We start from the raw sequence: 26,562 nt of genomic DNA on the forward strand, positions 1-26,562 counted from the left end.
GGTGAGCGTCCCACAAGTCACGGAAGAAAGGGGCCATGCTGCGGCCAGGGTGGCACAGGACCCACCCCCATGGCCCTTGGGATGCATGCCAGGGCCTTGTGGACACAGTTTTCTACAGAACTCCTGCCTATTTTTATTTAACCATCATTAAAGAGCACCTATGCTCTGTGGCAAAAAAAAAAAAAAAGGATAGAGAAATTTTCCTTCTTCCTACTATATTCTCTATTTAAAGGGATCTAAAGGAGTTTTGGGATAAGAAGAGTTTTTAATATTAGACCTCCTTTCCACCTGGCCTCAGAAGTCTGCCATAGACCCAGACCTGGGAAAGGTCAAATATGACTGGACCCAAAAAAAGATACTTACCATTGCCTATATTCCACCTCCTCATCCCACCAACACCTATTCAACAACAAAATGATTAAACTATTTTTTAAAATTCCAATGGAGATTTACATAATTCTATTTGTTAATAATTTTTGATATGGATTTTTAATTCAAATAATATCTGTAATATACAAAGCAACTAGACAGATATTACCATCTAAAGGAAATTCTCATAAATCCCATTACTATTAAAAAAAACACTTCTTGGTAATTTGTTTCATGAATTCAATTTTTTAATTTAGTAACTAGCATCTGAAGTGCTTACAATGTGACAGATACTATGCTTATGTACATTATCTCATCCTTATATAACCCTGTGAAGGCTTATGGAAATTACTTTTTAAATCAGAAGAAAAAAATTGATGATGTAGTCTTTTTAAAGACCTTTATTAAGATGTTTCTCACAAATTAGGGAAAAGCTTTTTTACCTGTAAGAGAAAAATCCTTATTTTACAACACAAATGAAAAAACACCAATGAGAATTTGGCAATATAACTGTGATAAACTCCAGAGCTCCTGGTTTCCATTTCTTTCAACTACACTCTAAAGTAGTACTCAAAGCTTTCAGAAAGAATACCAAACCTAGTCACTCCTAAAATGATACATAATAGCATTAAGATTGCTCCTTTAACTCCTCCTATGTTCATACATGTACATTAATATAGCTCAAACATAAATCTTACCTTTCATATAAACAGAGGTTAAGATTAAATATTATACATGATATTCTTTTGGAAACAAGATTACTAGTACCAAAGAAAGCAGAGTAGAACAAAAATGTTACTAATTAAAGAACCAATAATTCCTTTTTTACTTCAGATAGCTTCAAATGTTCAAACAATATTTTAAAGACTTTTATAATATAGGCAACATATAGTCTATTTTTCTTTTATGAGAGAAATGTACGAACAGTACCCTTAATTATACCCCTGCAAATAGGGCATTTTCTTAGAGAAGGGGCACATTCCTGGCATACTACCAGATGACCACAAGGAATGAATACAATAGAAACTTCTTTGTCCATACACACTTTACAAGTTCTTTCTTCTTGCAACCTTCTCAATTGTTCTTCCAGTGACAGACCTAGTAACAACAGAAACTTCCATTAAAAAAAATGAAAGGGTAATATTTCATGTTGGTCGTAAGTCTTAATTTTGTTTTACCTGAAACATCTTCCGTTGGAATATACTTCATATTCTTTTCCACTGAGGAAAGAAAAACATACAAAAAACATCACTCTAATAACTCATTAAAAAAAAAAATTTTTTTTCATAAAAAAATGAAATTTTGTCATGTGCAACATGGATGGACCTGGAGTGTATTGTGTTTAGTGAAGTAAGTCAGAGAAAGACATATACTCTATTTTATCACTTGTATGTGGAATCTAAAAAATAAAACTAGTGAATATAACAAAAAAGATAAAGACAAAGATATAAAGAACAAACTAGTGGTTACCAGTGGGGAGAGGGAAGTTGAGGGGAAGACAAGGATAGGGGGACTAAGGAGTACAAACTACTATGTATAAAATAAACAAGCTACAAGGATTTATGGTACAGCACAGGGAATACAGCCAATATTTTAGAATGACTACAGAGTATAATCTACAAAAATTTTGAATCACTGTGCTGTACACCTGGAACTAATATAATATTGTAAATCAACTACACCTCAATTAAAAAAAAATTTTTTTTAAGGCATCACTCTACCAAATACAAGACTGCTTCGTCTACTACCTATTATTTTTCACGTACTATATCCTGAACAACACAGATTCTAGCTATATATCATCAGAAATTATTTAGCCATGCTACTTGGGTAATAAAAGACTTCACTTTTTTAGAACAAGCTAAATGTACATAGTTTGCTAATTGGATTCGTTTTGTTTGTCAAACACAAAGATGAACATAATCCCAAGAATTTCTAAAATAACTTTACCAACAAACTCACCAAATAAGTTCTTATATAATGTAGAGTCAATTTCTTTAAGACAGTTCTTGAAGATGTTGGCAGCACCATTTCCTTTAACTAAAACGGTATCAATCAATTCTCTTGCTTGCAAAGGTATCTGTGTTTTTTGTTTAATAATATCATGTTCCTGTTTATTAATTACATTGGCCTTTAAAAGATTATCCAGGATAGGAAGCACACACGTCAACTGTTGAAAGAGAGCCATTCTATTCCTCCGAATCAAAGACAAATCATCTTCATGTTAAAAAGAAAGAAAGAAAGAAAGAAATCCATTAGATTATAAACTGTTCCAACTACACTCATATACTAACAACCAACCCTATGAACAATTCAGACACTAAATAAATAGGAGCTGGAAAAAGAAGGACAAAATTACTCCTCTGCAGTTTAATGTCTGTCACTTGGAAAACTTTCAGAAGATTTAGCTAAGGCATATTATATATAAGTACACACATGGTCTCTGTTTTTTGTAACTTATTAAAGTCTATATATTTACCTGTCTTAGAGCCCTACTTTATCCTGTTGAAAGTAAGCAGAGAATTTTAGAGGGCAGTATAAATTTGCCACCTCTGTACTTTGCCCCCATGGAATTAATACTGACTTCTCTTTGCATTATATCACTTTACTTTTATAAGCATTTTCATATGAATTGTCTCCTTTGATAAAAAGATCCTATCAATTAAACAAGGCAGGTATGACTGCTTCTCATTTTCAGATAGGGAGAGAAAGACTCACAATATCATTAACTGTGACCTATCCAAGGTCACAGAAAGAATCAGTTATAGAATCAGGTCTCCCAGATTAGTGTCTTCAACTCCATGTTTAAGAAGCAGTAAAAGCAGTGTTGAAGAGTTTGAGCTGTAGAGTTAGGACAGACCTAGAGCCCCACACTGGCTTAGCCATTTACTAGCTATGTGCCCTAACCTCCATACACCTCAGTTTGCTCATCTGTAAAATGCAGATCAAAGAGTTGTAAGGATTAAATGAGATACATGTGAAGTATTTATCACAATATCTGGCACATAATCAGCTACCAATATGGTCTTACAAAGGTCTAGGTTTATAGCAATTAAAAAAGACTGCATATGAATCAAGCCTAATCTTTTTTAAAAAGCACAAAATCCATTGTTAAATTTCCTACATTTATGGAATATGGGCATAAATTCCTAAAGTATTTTTCAAAAAGTTCCTCTTCTGATGCCTGCAATCACCATAATATTTAATTACCTGTTTTCAACCTTAAAAAAAAAAAAAAAAGTACATTTCTATATTTACAAGTTTAATGAGAAATAAAAAAGAAGTCTATTGTAAAGTTGTGGGGGAAAAAAAGACCATTTCCTTCCCCTTTTACTTCTTTCTAGAAGTCAAATGCTCTATTCATCTCAAAATTATGAAATTCCCTTCTCTGACCACAACTTAGATCCTTCTACCTTAATAATTCACCTCACTACTAACATTTGTTCTTCAATCTCCATGTCATTCCCAACTACTAACACAAGAGTTGTCTCCTGGCTTTGCTTACTTCCCATTCTAGTCTAGATGTAGTCAGGTGTCTCAATGATCTTCTCTTATTAGCATCCTAAATTCTTCCTCCCTATTCCTTTTCTGACTTGTTTGCTTATTAAGAAACAATTTCTAATCCGTACTTCAAGGGACTTCGCTGGCAGTCCAGTGGTTAAGATTCTGCACTTCCACTGCAGGGGGAGTGGTTCGATCCCTGGTCAGGAAACTAAGATCCCACATGCCACTCGGCCAAAAACAAAACAAAGCAAACGACGACAAAAAATCCATAATTCAAGACTATTCATTGAACTTTACAAAGAACAAGAAAGTCACAAAACTATGGTGACCAGTTTTATTACAGTGATTTCATTTAACCCGTGTTTTATTACTGGTTAACAGTCTTTAAATCTTTTCACTCTCCTCAGGCCCTTTATTTCACGAAGCCCTTCCCATTTCCCAAATAAATCTACTTAAAAATTTTTGTTGATGTCCTAGGCATTGTGCTAAACTGTTTTACTTGTAACATCTCATTTAATTCCTACAGCTGCCCCATGCAATTTGTACTGTTATCATCCCCATTTTACAGAGGAGAAAAACTGAGGTCTGGTTAAATTAATTGCCAACCTGGTAACTGACAGTGCCAGGGTTTAAACACAAACCTGTCTCAACTAGAAATCAGACTTCAAACACCGTGCTACATGGCCAAACAATGAGGTTCTCAAACTATTCCTATCATTACTTAAAAGCTTAAACCAAGAAAGTGTCTTCCAACCCAAATGCCCCAATTTACACTATAAATGCAACCTTCACCTCTGCTGGCCCTTTAACCCTATCTTCTGCAAACTAGTTTCCACAGCTAGTCTATAAGCTCCTTGAAAGTAAGCACCATGAATAGCACAGTATTTGGCACAGGTGCTCATCCTCAACATTTATTAAAGGAATGATTACTCAAAAGATTTGTTTTGGGAGTGTGAGGCTTAACATAATCTGGATGAATACCAAAATCAGTTCTCTACTATCTTTGGACTGGGCAGGTGCTTCTCATCAAAGCCTAGGATTTCATCATGGGTTCTATTTTTTGTATAAGGATCACTAAGCAAGGATTAGACAGTCAAATACCACGTTAATATGATTTGAAGGAACTTAAAAAAAAAAAAAAAGTAGAAATAAGACAGGCACCCAACTATAAAATCCTGCTTTTTCAAAATAGTTTGTATTTGTTAATGTATGAGGAAGAAATGCAATATAGCTCAAGAAAGGAATTATGCTAAAATCCTCTGATTAGCATAAATCGCAATCTTCTTGGAAAATAAACATTCAAAAAAAAAAACTGTAGTCAGTGCTTCTTGACTAGGATGATACATTGCCCACAGTGGAGAAGGTGATGTGAGGTTGGAAATGACTGGTGGCTGCCACCAGCAGTTAGTGGACAAAGGGGGATGCTCACTGTCCTGCAACATGTGAGACAGTCCTATGAGCCCTCAATGGAAGTAATGCAGGTGACTAACATTCCCAAATACCTGATGCTGTTTCTTCAGTTTGTCTTTCCTTCTCTTCTTCTCTATTTTCATCTTCAGCATTAAGAAGTGCTGACACAATATCATTAACTGTTCTGTAATTCTCTCCAGTTGTTAGGATTTTACTCTGAATTGTCTGCTTTACCAGGCTTCTACTAAAGCCCATTTCCAAGGCAGCTTTAACCACAGGTGTATTCATCATGACTGCATCATCTGAAGAACTTTCTCCAGGTCCAAAATGAACAACTAGTTTAAAAGACATGTATTTGTATAAATTCCATAAATATAAAAATACAGAGAACAATAATGACTATGATACAGTCTTTACTGCGGATTATATCCTGGTAAGGGAGATGAGCTATATGCACCAATTACCTATAACTCCAACAAACATTTGAACCTGATAAGCATCAAATAAGAGTGTAGTAATAGGCTGTATTTTTAAAAAATACCACTTCCCACATCCTAGACCTACTTAATTAGAGACTCTCAGGGATGGGGCATAGGAATATTCTAAATATTCCTCAAATGATTCTGATGTACAGTCAATTTTGGAAACTGAGATGCTACACAAATTTAAAAGTGAAAAATTATCTCAACTCAGCTAGAAAAGTGGGGGAAATCAACAAAAACTTCATGGAAAAGATGGCATTAGAGTTTGAACTTACAGGATGGACAAGACCTAGAGAGGTGGACAGATGAAACAGAGAATAAAATAAACAAAGATGGGAAGAACAGTAAAGTGGAAGACTAAATTCACACAAAATACATCTAAAAATGGGTAACAAATGTGATTAAAGAAGTAATATGATTTCAGATAGTGACAGATGTTCTGAAGAGAATAAAGCAGAATAACGTGATTAAAACAAACTAGGAAGCAGAAGGACAATTAGGATAGGATGATCAGAGAAGCATTTTCTGAGAACAGGGTCAATGCTAGCCAATATAGCACTTCAGTGAAAATTACAAAATGACATCATTCTTCAAGACACTTTACTGCCATCTGCTGGAAAACTGTTTTATAATAAAAATAAATATACAATGTGTATGTGCTCCCTTGCTCAAACATATGTGGAAACACTGTCTGAAAAGAGAACACGCCAGAACAAACACCTGAAAGATAAGGAGCTATGGGAATATCTGAAAGAAGTCTTTCAGGCAAAGAGAACAGCAAGTATAAAAGCCTCAAGTCAAGAGAAAAGCTTGACATATTCAAGAAACAGAAAGGTGGTGCAAAGTCAGAGACGAGGGTGATACCTAGATCATGTAGAGCCTTTTGAGGAGTTTATATTTTATTCTAAGTTTGCTACAATATTCTAGGAGGGTTTGAAGTAGGGTACTGATAAAACCTGATTTGTTTTTTCAAAAGATGATTCTGACAGCTCTGTGATAAACTTTAATGAGGTAAAATGGATAAACTTTAATGAGGTAAAATGACTTTATGGCATTCATGGCAGCTTGAATCAGGTTAATAGTGGTGGAGATGGAAAGAAGTGGTAAGATTTGGGACATATTATAAAGGCAGAGATGAAATGACTTCTAATAGATTAAATATACAAACTAAAAGGAGGAATCAGGGATGATGTCTAACTTAAGTCAACTTTTGACCTTAGGAAGTGAGTGCCATTAACTGAGTTGGGAAGACCAGAGAAAGAGCAAATTTGAGGGATGAAGGACGGGGAGAAAATGTTTGCTTTGGTTATATTAACTCTGAGACACCCAGTATAACCACGTAGAAATTTAAACAGGTAGTTGAACATGCTAGTCTGCAGCTCAGGAAATGAAGAAATACATTTGGGTTGAATGTTGAGAGGTACTCCATCATTTAGAGGTTTGAAAAAGGAGTAACCACCAAAGGAAATTGTTCATGATCAACCAGGGAAATAGGGGAAAACCAAGAATGTGGTGTCCAGGAAGCCAAGTGAGGAACATACCTTAAGAAGGATGCAGGAAACTAATGATAGCAAGATTGCCGGTTAAGATGCCCCCAACTTGTATCCCCACTCAACAACATTTTGGAATCCATCCAAGGACAGAAGTGCCTTTGTGGGAGGCTTTGGGATTTAGGTATAAGATTATGAAACGCCAGTGTATTCCAAGACCAAAGAGAGCCATTTTGATAAGACTGGTCTGTACCAGGCACCTGAATCCCTGACCATGGTCCCAGCTACAAACCCAAAAACAGCTCCGTATCCATCAAGACTGAAAGGAGAAGGTCTTTACCTGCCAAAACCAGTCAATAAAGACTGCAAGCAGTGTTTACTCCCTCAAATGCACAGACACCAAGGCAAGGCTACATAAAAATATCATACAAATCAGGCACATATGACACCATCACAAGAAACCAATAAAGATCCAGAACTGACCCCAAAGAAATGACGATCTATGATTTGCCTGACAAGGAACTCAATAGAGTCACCTTAAAAAAACTCAACAAAATTCAAGAGAACAAAGATAAACAACTAAATGAAATGAAGATAACAATGCATGAACAAAATCAGAAGTTTTATCAACAAATAGAAACCACAAAAAAGAATCAAACAGAAAACCTGGAGCTGAAGAATACAAGGACAGAACTGAAAAAAATCAATAGAGAACTTCAACAACAGACTTGCTCATGCAGAAGAAAGAATCAGAGAACTCAAATGGAGATCATTTGAAATTAGCCAGTTACAGGAACAAAAAGAAAAGAGAATGAAAGAGTGAAGGAAGCCTACATGAATTATAGAACACCATCAAACGAATGAACAGTCAAATCACGGGAATCCCAGAAGACAGAAAAAAGGGAAGAAAGCTTAAAGAAATAATAGCTGAAAACTTCAGCTCCCAAATCTTGGGAGAGATATGGATAACCACAAACAGTAAGCTCAAAGAACCTCAAGCAAGATCAGCCCAAAGATTACTCCAAGACACATTATAGTCAAAATATTAAAAGCAAAAAGACAAAGAAAGCATTTTGAAAGCAGCAAGAAAAAAATGACTCCTCACATACAAAGGAACCCCCTAAGGCTATCAGCACATTTCTCTGCAGAAACCTTAAAGGCCAGGAGACAATGACTTAATATATCAAAGTGTTAAAAGAAAAAAAAAAAAATGCCAACCAAGAACACTGGCAAAACTGTCCTTCAGAAATGAAGGAGAGATAAAAACATTCCAGACAAACAAAAGTTGAGGGAGTTCATCAACACTAAACCTGCCTTACAAGAAATGCTAAAGTGATTTCTTCAAGTTAAAATGAAGAGACGCTAAGTAACAACATGAAATAAAACTTACTGGTAAAGGTAAATATGTAGTCAAATTCATAACACCCTATACTGTATCTCTAGCATAAGTTAAAAAACAACAATATATTTTGCACAGCAAAAGAAACCATAAACAAAATGAAAAGACAACCCACAGAATGGGAGAAAATATTTGCAAATGATGCGACCGACAAGAGCTTAATCCCCAAAATATACAAACAGCACATGCAGCTCTATGTCAAAAAAACAAACAACTCAATCAAAAAATGTGCAGAAGATCTAAATAGACATTTCTCCAAAGAAGACATACAGATGGCCAAAAAGCACATAAAAAGATGCTCATCATCACTAATTATCAGAGAAATGTAAATAAAAACTACAGTGAGGTATCACCTCACACCAGTCAGAATGGCCATTATCAAAGTCTACAAACAATAAACGCTGGAGAGGGTGTAGAGAAAAGGGGACCCTCCTACACTGTTTGTGGGAATGTACATTGGTATAACCACTGTGGAGAACAGTATGGAGGTTCCTTAAAAAACTAGAAAACAGAACTACCATATGATCCAGCAATCCCACTCCTGGGCATATATCTGGAGAAAAGCATAATTTGAAAAGAAACATGCACCCCAATGTTCACTGCAGCACTGTTTACAATAGCCAAGACATGGAAGCAACCCAAACGTCCACTGATAGAGGAATGGATAAAGAAGATGTGGTACATATATACAATGAAATATTAGCCATAAAAAAGAACGAAATAATGCCATTTGCAGCAACATGGATAGACCTAGAGATTATCATACTAAGAGAAGTCAGAGAAAGACAAATATCATATGATATCACTCATATATGGAATCTAATTTTTTTAAAAATGATTTAATGAACTTATTTACAAAACGGAAACAGACTCACAGATTTCAGAAACAAACATGGTTACCAAAAGGGAAATGTGGGGGGCAGGGAGGGGTAAATCAGGAACTTGGGATTAACATACGCACATTACTATATATAAAATAGATAACCAACAAGGACTTACAGAGGGAACTCTACTCAATATTCTACAATAAACTATATGGGAAAAGAATCTGAAAAAGAATGAATATATGTATATGTATAACTAAATCACTATGCTGTACACCTGAAACTAACACAACATTGTAAACCAACTATACTCCAATAAAAGTTAAAAGAAAAAAGAAATATTTATAAAAAAAAACATAAAAATACAAAATACAAAACAATAATATTATTAACTATAATAACTTGTTACTGGATGCAGAATATAAAAAGATAAAAAGTATGACATCAATAGTATAAAACATGGGGTGAGGAGAAGTAAAACTGTAGAGTTTTTGTAAATGATTGAAGGTAAGTTGTTATCAGCTTAAAATAGACTATTGTATCTAAGATATTTTACATAAGCTTCATGGTAAACACAAAGAAAAAACCTATAGTGCATACAGAAAATACAATAGAGAAATTAAAGCACACTACTACAGAAAATAAATCAGAAAGGAAGAGAGCAAAAGAGGAAGAAATGAACGAAGGAACTAAAAAAACAGTCAGAAAACAATTAATAAAATCATAATAAAAAGTCCTTATATATCAATAATTACAATACCAATAATTATTTTAAATGTAAATGGACTAAATTCTCCAATCAAAAGACACAGAATGGCTGAATGGATTAAAAAACCCCCACAAGATCCAACAGTATGCTGCCTACAAAAGAATCACTTTAGCTTTAAGGACACAGAAAGGTTGAAAATGAAAAGATATAAAAGGTGTTCTATGCAAATGGTAATCAAAAGCAATGAGGAGTGGTTATACTTACATAAAATAAAATAGACTTTCAGTCAAAATCAGTGACAAGAGACAAAGAAGATCACTGTATGTAGTGATGAAGGGGTCAACTCATTAAGAGTACATAAAACAACTGTAAATTTATATGCAACAAACATTGAAGCATCTAAATATTTAAAGCAAATATTAACATAACTAAAGAAAGAAATAGAGAGCAATACAATAGTAGGGGACTTCAATATCCCACTTTCAACACTGGCTAGATCATCCAGACAGAAAGTTAATAAGGAAAAAGGAGACCTGAATAACAGTATACACTAAATACCAGATGTGGCTAAAATTAAATTATAACCAGAAGATATATTTCCTATCCTTGCACTAAACTACTACGTACCTGGCAAATACCTAATATCTAGCCCAATTTTCAAATCATGTGAACTGGGCCTTTCCAAACATGCTAGCTTATACAAACATCTCCTCTTTGGAGGGCTTATTATTTGCTCTTCTCATTTGGTATTCCTTGAAGTTGTTTTTCTTTTGCACTTGTCTTGTCTCTCCAGTGAGAATGTCAGCACTTTAGGAACAAAAATTAGAATACTTCCAAGAATCCTCTAAAAATGTCATGAATCTTAGTAGATACATAATATTTATTAACTTTCTAGCACTTTTTTCTATGACCTCAGAAATCCTTTGTTTACATACTTTCATTCTTAATATTCTTACAAAAAAATCCTATTCTATATTTGGAATATTTTCATACATACTTGGTGGATCAGCATTTTCATCTCCGGGAGTATCTGAAGTTGACAATAGCTATGAAACAGGAGAAAAAAATAATAGGTAAAATCAGAAATCTCAAACAACCTGAACATAGCAACATTAAGATAAGTTTATCTTAAGCACTGTACACACACTTTTGAAAACATACTTCAATTTGCTATGTTTTACTTTAATCATCATAAAACATTTCCTTAAACATCACCCAATTCCAAATTAGAATTCAAGTATTTCTCTAGTTTCAAGAAAACAGGAAAAAGTATTAATGGTTTCTCATTCCACTTAAAAAGTCATATTTCAGCTGAATCACTCTCAGAGATTCCAAACTGCTAACAAGTTATTTTGTTTGTTTTTCTCAAAAAGATGGAGGAGACACTAAAGACTCTTCTCCAACCCCACCACAAATTTGTACAGTGGCAGGTTGAGTGATTTTTCAAAAAAAAGGAAATAACATTCTTTTTTTAAAAGCCCCTGAACAAACATGTCCATTAAGATGGACACAAAACATGTAACTATAATTAATGAGAAAACAGATGTAATTGTCACTTCTAATCATATTTTGTAATTATTATTTAGGAGAATTCAATGTTGCCAATTATAAAAACATATTTACCTGTTCAAGAAGATGAGGATACCTAGCTTGAATCTCATCAACAAACTCCTGCCCTTTCATGCGTATCAAGAACTCACACCTAAAACATAAGAGGAAAATTTTTAAAATTCTTTTATACCAAAAATATAATCTGATTATTCTAGAAAAGTGGCTTTCAAATTCTTTGATTGTACCCCATAGTACAAACATTTTACATCACAACCTAGTACACATACACATCTAACAGGAACAAAAATTCTCATACAATATTACAAATTCTTACTATGCACTGATGCACTGTGATATTTTGTTTGATTACATTAATATAATCACAACAATAAAAAGGTCTGGACCTCAAAGGAGCACAAGCTAAGGCTTGAAAAATGCTATTCTAGACAATTTACTTTGGGTACTTAACATAGTTTCAGAAACTGTAATTTGCTATTCCTAAAATGTGATCTTTCACAAAATATCTGCTAATCTTTCTCCATTGTCCACTCTACCACTATACTTAAAGCACAAACCCTCCCTCCAAAAAATAGAGAATCAAGTATTTTCATCTATACATAATGTGACAGTGTTTCCCAAATACTTGCTTTCAAACTACTAGAATTTCTCAACGGTGTTCCAGGAAGTTCATATAACATGTTTCTGTTTCTTCCCTTTTGTTTTTTCAACAAACGGTGCTAGACAACTCGATATAATATGCAAAAAACAAGCCTTGATCTATGTCCATAGTATACACAAAAACAAACTAAAAATGAATCACATGCCTAAATACAAAACCTGTCAATGTAACTTCTAGAAGAAAACACAGGAGAAAATCTTTTTTTTTTAATTTTTTAAATTTTTATTTTATTTATTTATTTTTGGCTGTGCTGGGTCTTCGTTGCTGCACACGGGCTTTCTCTAGTTGCAGCGAGCAGGGGCTACTCTTCATTGCGGTGCACGAGCTTCTCATTGCGGTGGCTTCTCTTGTTGCGGAGCACGGGCTCTAGGCACGGGGCTTTAGTAGTTGTGGCTCACGGGCTCTAGAGCACAGGCTCAGTAGTTGTGGCGCACGGGCTTAGCTGCTCGTGCATGTGGGATCTTCCCGGACCAGGGATTGAACCTATGTCCCCTGCACTGGCAGGCAGATTCTTATCCACTGCACCACCAGGGAAACCCTAGGAGAAAATCTTTTTGTCCTTAGCTTAGGTAAAGATTTCTTAGCTAAGAGACCAACAGCACAATCCATAAAAGATAAAATTGATAAACTGACATCATCAAAATTAAAAACTTCTCATCAAATACACTAATAAAAAAAAGGAAAGACAAGCCATAGACTGAAACGCTGCAAAACACATCTAATACAGGACTTGTATCCAGAATATATTGAGAAGTCTCGCAACTTAGTAATCAAAAAAAAAAATTTTAAACAGACACTTCATCAAAGAAAATACAGTTCCGAGGATGAAGAACCCACAGATACAGAGGGCTGACTGTACTATGTCATATGAGGGACTTGAGCATCCATGAATTTTGGTTTCTTGAGGGGAATCCCTGGGAGTGTCCTGGAACCAATCCCCCACTGACACTGAGGGACAACTGTATACAGATGGCAAATAAGAAGCTCACCATCATTAATCATTAAGGAAATGCTAATTAAAATCACAGTGAAATACCACTTCACATCTATTAGAATGGTTAAAATCAAAAAGACTGACAATACCATGTGTCATTAAGAATGTGGAACTCTTAGAGGTATCATACATTCCTGGTGGGAATTTAAAATGGTACAGCCACTTCAGAAAACGATTTGGCAGTTTCTTCTGAAGCCACAATAGTAAACAAAACTTGCCATCCAACCCACTAATCCCACTCCTAAGTATAACATTTACCTAAGCAAAACAAAAACATATGTTCACAAAGGTTTATTAATGTTTAGAGTGGCTTTATTCATTATTGCTCCAAACTGTAAACAACCCAAATGTCCTTCAACTGGTAAATGGGTAGATTTAGTAGAGATCATGTAAGCATGCTCAAGACTCACGTTCATCATGCAGAGAACACAGCTTGTCAATGTTCATGATCTTAATACAGTTCTAAATTATTTTTATTCTGGGACTAACTTATATTCATAACGACTAAAGACAGGAAGTATAATGAACATTGGCTGCCCCGTATTTCCCCCTTCTCCAATAAATTCTATGAGGACAGAGACTTTTGTCTGTCTTATTCACTGATATATTCCCAGCATCTGAAATAGTTATCAGGGGGATATAGGGAAATAGGTGAAAGGGATTAACAGGTACAAACCTGAGTTATAAAATAAATAAGCCATGGGGATGTAATATACAGCATAAAGAATATGATCATAACATTGCAATAACTCTGTATGGGGACAGATGGTTACTAGGCTTATCATGGTAACAATTTCATAATGTATGCAAATATCAAATCACCATGTAGTACACCTGAAACTAACATAATATTGTATGTCACATATTTCAATTAAAAAAAAAGATATTAGAAGGGAAAAAAAGATCCTCATGATGATGTTTGATTTCCCATCATTACTTCCAACTACTTATTCCTAGGACTCTTGCCTTCAGACAATGCTGTTACTGTCATGAATTATCATGCTCAATCGAAATGAATCCCAGTATTCTTCCTGGTGTGCTGCAAAATCTGCATTTGTCTGCCTATTAATTTCATTTTCAACCTCATATGTAATGGTACCACAATTTTTGCCTTTCACTTTAATTTGGTTCTTCTTTCTTTTGCTTTGGCTTGATTTTTTATTTGATTCCACACTGTCGTGTAAATACCAATACTGATGAAAAAAGGAAATTCCTTTTGTATATAGAAATATAAACCCTATTATCTCTTCTTTTGAATGATTATTACTAAAAATGTTAAGACGGAAAAAATAAAATAAAACAGTATCCAGTAGGCATACAAATATTTAATAAATGAATAAATAAACTGTGTTAAAATACAGTGATAATGATTATCCACTTTGGTTTTTCATTTTCTGAGATTAAAGATTATCCACAATTGAAATTTGTTGCTTACAAAAAGCACCGCTGGCCTTTTCCCTTACTTAACCATCGAAAACAAAACATAAATTACAGAAGTAAACCAAGATTTTGTTTGGTTTTGTTTTATAAAGGACAAAATGTAGCAACTGAAACACTGTAATTGGAAAACTGTTTGTCTTTTTAATACAGCATTAAATTTCAAATTATACGTACATACTCGCATAGAGCCAAGCACAATCAAATCATTTAAAATTCTGAAAATCAGGAATTCCCTGGTGGTCCAATGGTTAGGACTCGGCCCTTTCACTGCTGTGGCCTGGGTTCCAACCCTGGTCGGGGAACTAAGATCCCGCAAGCCGTGTGGTGTATTTTATAAAATAAAATACAATTCTGACAATGGAACATGCTTTTTTCCTACAAAAATAATTTAAAGTAAACAAAATATGTATCACTTTTGAGAATTAAAAAGTCACAATTTATCTTGATACATTATGAATATTAAAGAGGTTCAAGAGATTCCTCATTATTGTGAAAGGCACTCACCAGTCAAAACATTACCTACATGATATGATTCCACTTTTATATAAAGTACCTAGAATAGTTGAATTCATAGAGACAGAAAGCAGAATGGTGGTTGCTAGGGGCTGCAGGGAGGGAGGGATGAGGAATTAATGAAATGAGTACAAGATTCAGTCTGGGAAGATTTAAAAAAAAAGTCTGGAAATAGATGGTGGTAATGAATGAGGAATAATGTGAATGTACTTAATGTCACAGAACTGTATACTTAAAATGGTTAAAATGGCAAATTTTATGTTAGGTACATTTTACAATTTTTTTAAAAGACCATATTATCTATTTCAACTCCCTCATTTTACAGATGAGGAAAGGCTCAAAGGTGTCACATGACTTGTCCAAGTTCACACAGCTACTCAGTAACAAAGACAGAATTAATTTCTAATTCTATTTCCATCAACAGCACTGCCTCTAAATTCTTTCTAGGCTATAGTAAAAAACAGGACATAGTGGTAGAAACAGAGTGACTAAAGGGAGATATTTGACATATCTTGACAAGATAAAATTGTACAGAGAAAAAATAATTTACAATTATAATCAGACTTAATACTGATTGTACAATCAGCTTTTATTATATGCATTTTTGTATTTGTCCTATTCCTAGATCCATTTCATGTCCCTTCTTATTTTCCTTTTTCCTTCTTATCTTTTTCTTACTTATCTCCTTTTTGTTCTATTTTACATATTTTTATAATACTTAAGTTTTCTTTAAAGCAAAATGGAAAACATAAATGAAACGTATGGCCATAATTGTAAGTGAGTCATCAAGAATAAGTTAAATTACATCCTGAATACACGGCTTACAAAAGAAGAAATCATGCAACATTCTACAACATTTTGTACCAAAACAATTGTTACAATTTGGTGTTTTTAAAAGGCTAATTCCCTAATGGTATAAAGAAGCTTTGTTATATTGAAATGTAAACTTAATCATGCAAGCATGCCTACTTCTTTTAAGCACAGAATTTGTGTAGAAATACCTTTCAAAACAATTACCTTGGAAACCACTTGGCGTGTTCAACCCATGGGTCATCTCCAGTTTCCCAACACCTTAAGCCACCATCACAACAAAAGCATTTGACATCATCACTGCGACCTAAAGAAAACACAATAATAAAACTGAATACATACGTGTCCTAATATATAAATCAAAATGAACTAGATAAAATGTATAGCTATACATTTTCTTACCCACATAATAGAAACCAGCACTTGCAAGCTGCTCAGGCTGAACTGGTACAGTTGAAGGCCAGTACATAAATGTTCTCAGTCGAGCTGCATGTGTCTGCATGCTCAAATTTGAAATGTTAAACCTCAGCGTTTCCAGAGAATTTTCCAAAAATGGACAGTTGGGGAAATGTCTCCGGTGTTCTGACATAGCATCATCCTTTGGTTCCCAGTTACTTAGAGTCCCACCACAGGCAAAGCAGGCTACTCTATCTCCAGGTCCTATATAATAAAAGCCAGCTCTTGCCAATTCTGATGGTGACAAAAAGCTTAATGGCCACATCTGGTAAGTAAGAAATCTCGCTTCTTCAGTACTCATGGCATAACTGTAGGGGTTAGTCCTCATTGGGGAAAAGTCTTCAACTGCTCTAGAATTAACAGGGTTTGGTGAAAGGTTGGAATAAGAACCACTGAATGAGCTACTATGTTCCAAAGTAGGTAATAATGAATGTGTAAAACTGTTTCTCACTGGAGAAGAAACATTCTTAGAGGTGGATTCCAGACTAGTAACAGAAACTAGATTCTGAATAAAGCTACAGCTAGGATATAGTTGTTTATGCTTTTCAATAGGATTGTCTCCTTGTTTCCAGTTATCCAGCATCAGGCCACAACAAAAGCATTTGACCTTGTCATTCACACCAGTGTAATAAAAACCAGCACGAGCAAGACTCCTTTCTGAGACAGGAACACCAACGGGGAAAGCTGAATATGTAGACATTCTGTAGAGTTCACATGAAAAGTCATATTTCATTTTTTGTTTGTTGACGATTGTCCAATTTGACAAGATCGTGCTATCTTCCATCGTACTCTTAAATTTTTGATACGAGAGATCTGGGAAAAGTCTTTGGGAGGTAGTTTTGTGCATGAGTCATTTTACTTTTTGACTGCTAAAATCCTTCACATGGCAATTCTCTTCCTTTCACATTAGATTTTTGCCATAAAGAAGAATCAAATGATAGGCCCCTACTTATGTAAAATTCACTACACTTTCTTTACTGGATTTATACCTGAGTTGATACTCAGGTAGGATGAATATCTCTCCTAAATTACCAAGATACTATTTAATACTCTCTGGGATTTTATTAACTCAAATGCTATTTGCTCGTTATTTGGTGTAATACTGACCTAATAGCCTGAAAGAAGTTGACACACTTCCAAAAATATGCTAAGACTCCTTGACTTTTCAAGGAGGTTTATATTCCAAAAATTCTAAACAAGGATAGAATACCTAAATTATGCCTTTAATTTGCTTTCAGTTACAAGCTACAAAGCCGGGATATCAAGCCAATTAATGACTATGCTACAAGAGGAAAAAACTATATGCAGGCTTCTTTCCCTATGAGCACTTTAACATATTTTTTTTAAATCTTCTTTTATTCTAGTAAACAAGAAGAATTAAAGTCTTCATATGGTCACATTATCTAAAGGCCAATTTCACAAAGTTTATCATCATAGTATTTACTTAAGAAGGTTAAACTAGCTTCAGCTAACAACTTTTGGAGATGTCAACACCTACAAGCGTTGTTGAACCTAAACCTGTTATACTGTGTATAATGTCAAATGAAATGAATTTTGCTTAAAACTCACAAACTGCTAACTTTTCTGCCTTTGTTAAATATTGTCTGTATTTGTTTCCATTTCCTGCAGCATCATGATTATGTTGTCTTTCTTCCTAACTTTGTATACTACTTTAGTATACTTGATCAAATGAAGGTATTTTCTCCATAAACTAGTCAACCATAAAATTTCCACAGCTGAAACTTCTTACAAAAATATTAAATAACGAATCATGCATCTATAATATCATTCATTTTGTAATTAAAGGTAAATCAATTTATCAAGATACAGCTTGTCCTTTCTAGTGTTATCACAAATGCCTAAGGTACTGTATTACCAACAAAATTACTGCTCATGCATAATAAACCAGTAATTAACTCTACTAGCCTTTTTTCTGAAAACCCTTCATATTTTAAAAGTATAATTCATACACAAAATTACACTCCACAGAATTCAAACTATACCCCTTTATAAAGTTTCTGAGTCTCCATAATGGGATTTATTACTGCAGGGGGAAAAATGAGGGGGAAAAAGTAGACTCTTCAGGGCTGTAAATCTGAAAAGAAAAAACAAACGCTATTTTAGAAAACTGTATTTTCACGATGAATACAATTTATATTCTTTTCAATTTATTCAGTAAATTCTAAAAGTGATTTACACTTTAGATAATACATCTTCATTCCAGCTATTTGTCAACAAAACTAATTAGAAAAGCTTTTAATCAAAATAAATGCAATATACTCCCCGTAGCACTAAGAATACTTTTTTTAATGCACAACTTTGAAGACAGATGGACAAAGAAACATATTTTGGCTTTGGTCTCCTCCCCTCTTCTGGTGACAACTTTTAATAGTTTAAGGATAATATCTCTGGCAGTTTGCTAGAGGCAAAGGGGGACTAGTGGTGAAAAAGAGACTGCACCCATCAGCAACAGTGCAGCAGTTATTTAGATGGCATAATAGACTGTAACGTTATTTTTTAATGTCAAGTCTCTCCAGGACTAGGCAAACTGACCAGTGAGAGTAAATGCATCAGGAACCCACCAATAAAACCCTACAACTCTACAATGCCCTCACAATTCCAAAGCAACAACCACAGAAAGCAACTTGAAAACAACATACAGTACAATGGCTTGTGAAACACTGGCCTTGGGAATGTGACGACTTGCATGAATGCTTTCGTTACACCAGAACTTGGTGTCCTACCTTTACAGATTTTTACCTACAAGCACCGTACGGTGGATTTGCCCTCTTTAGGCAAACTGTGGCTTTGGGGGTTGAAGGCGGGAGGCGGACTGCAAGGGAAAATAAGAGAAACTATGGAATTTACCCATTAATTTCCCGCAACTATTTCTCACAATACACAACAGACCACTAAAGTGGCAGAGCGCGGTTGGAACTATCTGATATAGGAAATCTCGCCGCCACACAACTGTCTCCGTTCGAACATACTAAACAAAGGAACACCGAGGGTTAAGTTTAAAACCCTGCAAAAACTTGACCAACATCTTGGTCAGAGTCCAAGGGCCGGAGAAGTGGGCGGCGCCCAGAGATGACTTGCAAACAGGTCAATTGAAAAAAAATTATTTTCGACCGCAAGTCTTGGAGCTGGAGCTTCCGAATTAAACAGCCTCGGCGAGAGTGAAGAGTAGAGAGCAGAAAGCTCACTGCGACCCCCAGCCTCGGCCCCCGGCCCTGTCTTCCCTCACCCAGCTTCAGCCTCAAGGAAGCGGGCCCCCGCGGCCCGCGCGCCCCTACCCGCCTCGCGCGGCCGGGGCCCGGAAGGAGCTGCACTCACCGCTGGGCCGGTGGAGCAAACGCGGAAACGGCGCGGCAGTCTGGATCCTCCACAGCCCCGAGAGCTGCTACGCCGACAAAATACGGAGCCGGGCGGCTCGGCTCCTGTGCTCCCAAAGCCCCCCGCCCGCGCAGGGCCCACGCCGACGCACAGTGACGACAGCGCGCCGGCCGGGATCGCGTCACGCCGCGCGAGGGCGCCGGGGAGTCTGCAGGCGGAGAGCGGCCCGAAGCGCGCGCTAGGCCGTGCGCAGTCGGTCAGCCCGCGGGGGCGGCGGGGCCGGGCGTCCCCTCGGCGTTCCAACCTTTAATTTCGCCGCGTGAGCACTTTTGACATTTCCTTCCCTCGCCGTCCCTGACATTCTCCTGAGAGGGACGTGGCGAAGCGTGAGCCGTAGATTTTGAATCGCGGGAAGCCCTGCGGAAACGCCCCAGCGCGGGCGGTGAGCGTCTCCCCCGCGTCACCCGGTTGGGGTCTAGCCCCAGCCGGATTCCTCTAGTGGGGCCTCCCCTCGGCGTGGGTGACCGCGTCCGGGGGTGGAGTCAACCCGGCGGCGTTTCGGCTTCGATTAAGTGAACAGTTGTAACCGTTTTCCTCAGCAGCTCTGTGATGTCAACCTTCAACAGCTGGCCGTGAAAATGGAAAAAAGACGAGTGTTGGAAAGCAGAACAGCATCAGAGGATTAATTTTGAAGCTTTGATTTTATAGTCTTTTGGGGAGTATATCTATTTTATAATCAACCACTGTATCTTTTATTTTTAAACTTTTGTTTTTCTGTTCTGGAGGCGAATGCACTGACGAAAGTGTCCTAATTTCAGAAGCTCATCACTGGCAACGGGAACGGTGCTTCAGGCCAGGCTTCACTCCCCGTTTTTTTTCCTGAATGTGACTAGGATGGAGTGTATACATTCATATACGTGTGTATATAAAAATCATACGTGAACCACAGAGGAGCCCTGTATCAATGACATGTTTAAATAGTTAACTGATAGAAAAATTGTAAATACAAAATCTTGGTTTTCCTAGTCAGGGACGTTTTTCTCCCCCCTCTCTAGCAGTGCGGTGAACACAGTAAATATTTGCTGCATTGCAGCGAGAGAATTTTTTTAGTTTATGTTCTGTGAAGACACTCTTTGTCAATGAAATCAGATGTTTTCTTCTTTCAGGGGAACTCCAGGGGGCAAATATTTCAAAAACTTCCAAATAACAAGCCACTTAATTAGGCAGCCGGGGGAATTCCAAGACCCTGAACCATTTCCCATTTCCTGTCCCTGTCATTTCTGCTTGCCAATCAGTCACAGAATAGGAGGGCTTCTGTTCCAGTGTTAATAGTAAAAAGAAAGTATTTGTAACAGTTTGTGATACAGAGAAAAGAAATGCCATGGCTCCCAATGACTAAAAACTTCCAAATATGCACATGAGTTTTGATAGTAGTTCAGTATGTAGTTCAAGTTACAATTTCTGGGAAAGTTACAGGACTTTCTTTTTATGTGTGGGAAAATATATATTAGCAAGAATTGTTCATTCTGGATTCAAGATTATTCAAGATTATTTCTCTTTTTCAGTTCTTGTCCTGACCAAAAAAGTATAGGGGAAAATTCATATTTCAAAAACTCAAAGTCCGGGGCTTCCCTGGTGGCGCAGTGGTTGAGAATCTGCCTGCCAATGCAGGGGACACGGGTTCGAGCCCTGGTCTGGGAAGATCCCACATGCCGCGGAGCAGCTAGGCCCGTGAGCCACAATTACTGAGCCTGCGCGTCTGGAGCCTGTGCCCCGCAAGAGGAGAGGCCGCGATAGTGAGAGGCCCGCGCACCGCGATGAAGAGTGGCCCCTGCTTGCCACAACTAGAGAAAGCCCTCGCACAGAAACGAAGACTCAACACAGCCAAAAATAAATAAAATAAATAAATGAATTTAAAAAAAAAACAAAAAAACTCAAAGTCCTTATATATTTTCCCCAAGAAACCACGTAATAACATTCAGGTGTAATAAATACTACTTTATAACTTTTAATCCTATATAACCTTGTAGTTGAGTGTTAAATTTATTCAGTTACCCACTTATTCAGTTAATCTTTTTCATATTTCCAGTGTAGAATTGCTGGTGATTTTTAAAAATAAGTTGTGTTTTTCTGCTGAGGTTGCTATACTAATATTTTTCACATTTATGTAGAAAAATATTTACAGGATCCAAGACAATTTGAGGAGGAATATAAGACTGAAGGGGCTTGTCCACTAGATAATGAGTTATATAGTAAAGTCATAGTAATTCAGATAGTATTGTATTAGCACAAGGATGGACAAATAAAGGAACAAGATAAATAGCCCAGAAAAGATATATATGTATATGTGAATTTGATACATGACATTGGTATTACATATCAATGAGAAAAGGATTAACTGGTCAATAAGTAATACTGAATGAATGGTTATTCTAATGAAAAATAAAATTAGATAATCACCTAACTGTTAAAAAAAATTCCTGATGGATAAAAACCCTAAAATTGAACAGCTATGATTGTGAATCCAGGGTTTTAAACATATTTTTTGAGTTATAATCCATTGCAGTTATTGTCAGTAGGCCAATGGGAGCTTATTCACGTTGGCTCATGAGTCCTTTTGACATGGCCATAGTAGTCTTTGATTGCTTTGGAGGCTGGCTTTGTACATTTCTTACCCAATACCTATAATTAGCCATTTATTCAAAGTGCTCTGGTTCCTTTAGTGGGAAATGGTATTTAAAGACCATAATCTGAATGTTTGTGGTACTAATTGTTATTGAGTTGTATTGTTTTTATAACCTGTTCTGTGGACACAGTTGGGTAAATATGGCCTTCTGGTTTTTTTAATAAAAAGCATCATGAACTCTAACTTCCAATTCAAATTCAGGAATTCAAGGTTTTATTTATCCTCATTGATTGTACAACTCCCTTTCTTCACACTGAAAAATCCTTATTGTCACCTGTACTCCCTTCCTGCCCTGTAGGCAATGATTTAAACATTTTGTTAATGTTTTTTTAATTCTAAAAATATAGTTTATGTACATTTATCCATATCTCCCTTTTTCTTAGATAACTGGTAGCATACTTTTTTCCACCTTTTTTTTACTTACTAATAAATTATGGAGATCACTCAATACTAGTATATATAGAGAGCGATTCCTCATTTCTGCACAGTACTCCATTGTGTAGATGTAGCACAATATATTCAACTAGTCCCTGTTGATGGAAAAATCAGTTGATCTAAGAAAGAAATGGAAATTTTACTTGAGCCAAATTTTTAAAATATTTATTTATTTATTTTTGGCTGCATTTGGGTCTTCGTTGCTGCGTGCAGGCTTTCTCTGGTTGTGGTGAGTGGGGGGGACTACCCTTCGTTGCAGTGCGCGGGCTTCTCATTGCGGTGGCTTCTCGTTGCGGAGCACGGGCTCTGGGCATGCGAGCTTCAGTAGTTGTGGCACGTGGACACTAGAGCGCAGGCTCAGTAGTTGTGGCACACGGGCTTAGTTGCTCCGTGGCATGTGGGATCTTCCCGGACCAGGGCTTGAACCCATGTCCCCTGCTTTGGAAGCTGGATTCTTAACCACTGTGCCACCAGGGAAGCCCACTTGTGCCAAATTGAGCGTTATAACCCAGGAACAGTCTCTCAGAAAGCTCCAAGAACTGTTCTGCCTTTTACAGGTCAAAGCACAGTTATATGTTTTTGAGACAGAGGGCTGTATGTTAAATGATGTATTATTGACAGTTAATATAATCTAGCGTGTAGTGGGTCATGGGTCATTGTGGCGCCATACAAGATTAAGAAGGAATGTTATCTTGTAAGGAGTTGGCTTGGTGCTAGGAGAATGTTGCTCTTTATTGTTGAGCAGGTATTCCTGCCAATGGAGAGGTTTGGTCGATGCATAATGCAGATACACAATGCACAGTAGAGTGGGAAGAGGGGACAAAAGAGCAGAGAAAATTTTTTATGTTTAAATTTTTCTTGTCTTGCCATAAAATGTAATTTTATTTCATATACCATAATGTATTCAACTACTTCCCTATTGATGGACATCTGGGTGGTTTCCAATCTTTTGCTATTACAAATAATGCTGTAATGAATAGTTATGGATATCTTGTTTTAGGATATGTTCCAGAAGTTGGATTCTTAGGTCAAATAGCAAATTCATACGTAATTTTGCTAAGTATGATCAAATACCCCTCCTCCTCCATGGAACTGTTGGCATTTTGCAACCCAGTCAGCAATGTATGTAAATTCCTTTTTTCTACACAGCTTCATCAGGGGAATATGTTGTCAAACTTTTGGATTTTTGCCAGTTTGTTAAATAGAATCTCAGTGTGGTTTTAATTTCATTGCTGTGTTATGAATAAGATCGATAATCTTTTTAGTGTATCAATTGCATATGTAATGGTTTATCTTTTTAAAAGTATAAAGGAATGTTAGGATTGATTATGTGGTATTATTAAAGAAAAATTATTCTGACACTTGTTAAAACATTAACAAGTAAGGAACTACAAGTAAGGAAGACTTTATTCAAGACTATTGCAGTAAGAGCATTGAAATGGGCGAGAGAGATCAGGCTCAACTCTGAATACAGCAAAGATAGCTGAGGATTTGTAGCCAAACAATGGAATGAAGGGGTCAGTGGAAGAAAAATTACTTAGTGGAGACATCAAGGGCAGGTGGATTCTTGCTGAAGATTGGCCAAGGGCTGATACATCAAAAGTGGAAGATAAAGAATTTAGTCAGATATCAAGGGTGGGAGCATTCTCACTAACCTGAGTTAGCAGGATTCTTGCTAAGACTGGGCTAGACAGGCCAAAGATGGGGTGTGGGGTGACAAATGGAGAAGGCACTGACTTAAATCTACATAACAAACTTTACCCTGGTTTACCGTGCTTTTCCTGGTAACTTCCGCATAACTGGCTTCCTCACACCCTTCTTTCTCTCTTTTGTCTTGAGCTGAAAATGGTATTTAAGCCTGTGGCTTAGTCCACCTCAGGGAGTTACTCATTTTTCCCTGGGTATCTCCCATGTATACATGAGGTATATACGTGAAACTTCTGTTTGTTTCTCTTGTTAATCAGTCTTTTATTACAGGGGTGTCAGCCAAGAACTCAGAAAGGTAGAAGGAAAATTATTTTTTTCTCCCCTACATTAGTATATACCGTAGGAAAGGAAAAATCTCTTCCTATGCCCAACTTAGGTTCTCCAGCTGGGGTCCTGTAAACTAGACTGGCCAAAAATAGATTAGCAAGAGAAAAACAAGCTAATTAACATGTACATGTACGAATAAGAACCCTCAGTGATGAGTAACCTTAAAGAGAGGGTTAGAACTTGGGTTTTAATACCAACAAAGGAAAAGAGGTTTGGAGCTTCTGGGTGAGCGAGGCAAGTTATAGGAAGGTGACCAAGAAAAGCATGGTAAACGAGCTGTTTCGTAAGGTTTGTTATGCAGATTTGAGTCCTTGCCTTCTCCTTTGATAAGAGTTTTAATAGTACTTCTCTTTCAGATACTGAAGAGGGAGACACCTCTACAAATGAAAATTTACTTCAGAGCTTTTCATGATAGATCTCAATACCCTTTAGCTCAAAATAATCCATTTGCCAAAAGTACATTTTGGTGTGGCATACTCTGTTACCCCTCAGTACATGAATGAAATGTATACTTTCCTGAATTTTTGAAGTATTTTATTTAAAAAATTCAATAAACAAAACCCAACACATTAAGAACTTGGAAATTTTGGCCACATCACAATTTTCTTCCCCAACGTCTAGTTACTTAAAACATTCCAAGCATTACCTTTCTATCTGTTGAAAAAAAATCACTATATGTCTGTCTTAATCATGACAGCTTTAAAATTTTGTTGTCTGTAGCAAAAGTCAAAATTTTTAAATATCAGAAATATTTAAAAGCTTAATTAGTGAACTTTATTTAATATAAAGTAGAATCTCAGCAGCTCTAATTGCAAAAATTCAATGAGTTAAAAGTTAGGATGATAAAGGTTTACATAAATGGATTAAAAATGGCCTCTGCATATTGGCCCTATATCGTTTACTTCATAGCAGATTGGGACCACTAGCTCAAAAGCTTGCCTCTGCCAAACTCAAATTTTTACACATCTAATTGCTTTAACTATATCCTAAATAACCATATTGTAAGCCATTTAGAGCCTGCCTGTTTTGCATGCCCAGCATCCACAAGACAAACCTCAGCCTAAGAACCCAAGTCACTGCTACCCTTCCGAGATCCATGACTAAGCTGTCTGCAACATCACCTAGCTATGCAAGCCTCCTCTCTGGTTCCCCTCTTGCCTGGGAGTTCCCTTGTCCTCTTTCCCTTTTGGTGGTGGCCCCCCCACCTGACTCTGGAAGGTCGCCTGCTGTGAGGGATTTCCCCTTGTCTGAACCTGCCAAGCACACCAAAATAAAGCTTGTTGTGTGCTACTGCCACCTGGTGGTCTTTTCTGTAATTAAAGTCCCGAAATCCTCGAACTCCTAACAAAAGGAAAAGCCTTAACGATTGGAGAAAAAATAGAGTCACAAGAAGTCATGTTGGCAAACACAAGGCATAGAGGACCTTGTTCTTTCTATGCAT

At 36.5% G+C, this 26,562-nt stretch overlaps 1 protein-coding gene across 2 annotated transcripts; it reads right to left on the reverse strand.

Annotated features, from left to right (window-relative positions):
* Positions 1-752: 752 nt before the first annotated feature.
* BIRC2 (baculoviral IAP repeat containing 2) lies at positions 753-20,447 on the reverse strand. 2 transcript variants are annotated; one of them, XM_061204013.1, is made up of 10 exons: positions 19,967-20,447; positions 19,375-19,463; positions 16,577-18,725; positions 16,382-16,481; positions 11,811-11,889; positions 11,185-11,233; positions 5,376-5,618; positions 2,332-2,586; positions 1,548-1,589; positions 753-1,467 (listed from the first exon to the last, which is right to left on the reverse strand). In XM_061204013.1, the coding sequence occupies exons 3-10, from the start codon at positions 17,475-17,477 to the stop codon at positions 1,274-1,276; spliced, it is 1,863 nt and encodes a 620-aa protein (XP_061059996.1). In that variant the 5' UTR covers positions 17,478-18,725; positions 19,375-19,463; positions 19,967-20,447; the 3' UTR covers positions 753-1,273. The 2 variants fall into 2 exon arrangements, with proteins under 2 accessions (XP_061059996.1, XP_061059995.1); XM_061204012.1 differs by lacking the exon at positions 19,375-19,463.
* Positions 20,448-26,562: the final 6,115 nt, after the last annotated feature.

The sequence above is a fragment of the Eubalaena glacialis genome, chromosome 10, assembly GCF_028564815.1.
Source record: "Eubalaena glacialis isolate mEubGla1 chromosome 10, mEubGla1.1.hap2.+ XY, whole genome shotgun sequence".
Lineage (NCBI taxonomy): Eukaryota > Metazoa > Chordata > Mammalia > Artiodactyla > Balaenidae > Eubalaena > Eubalaena glacialis.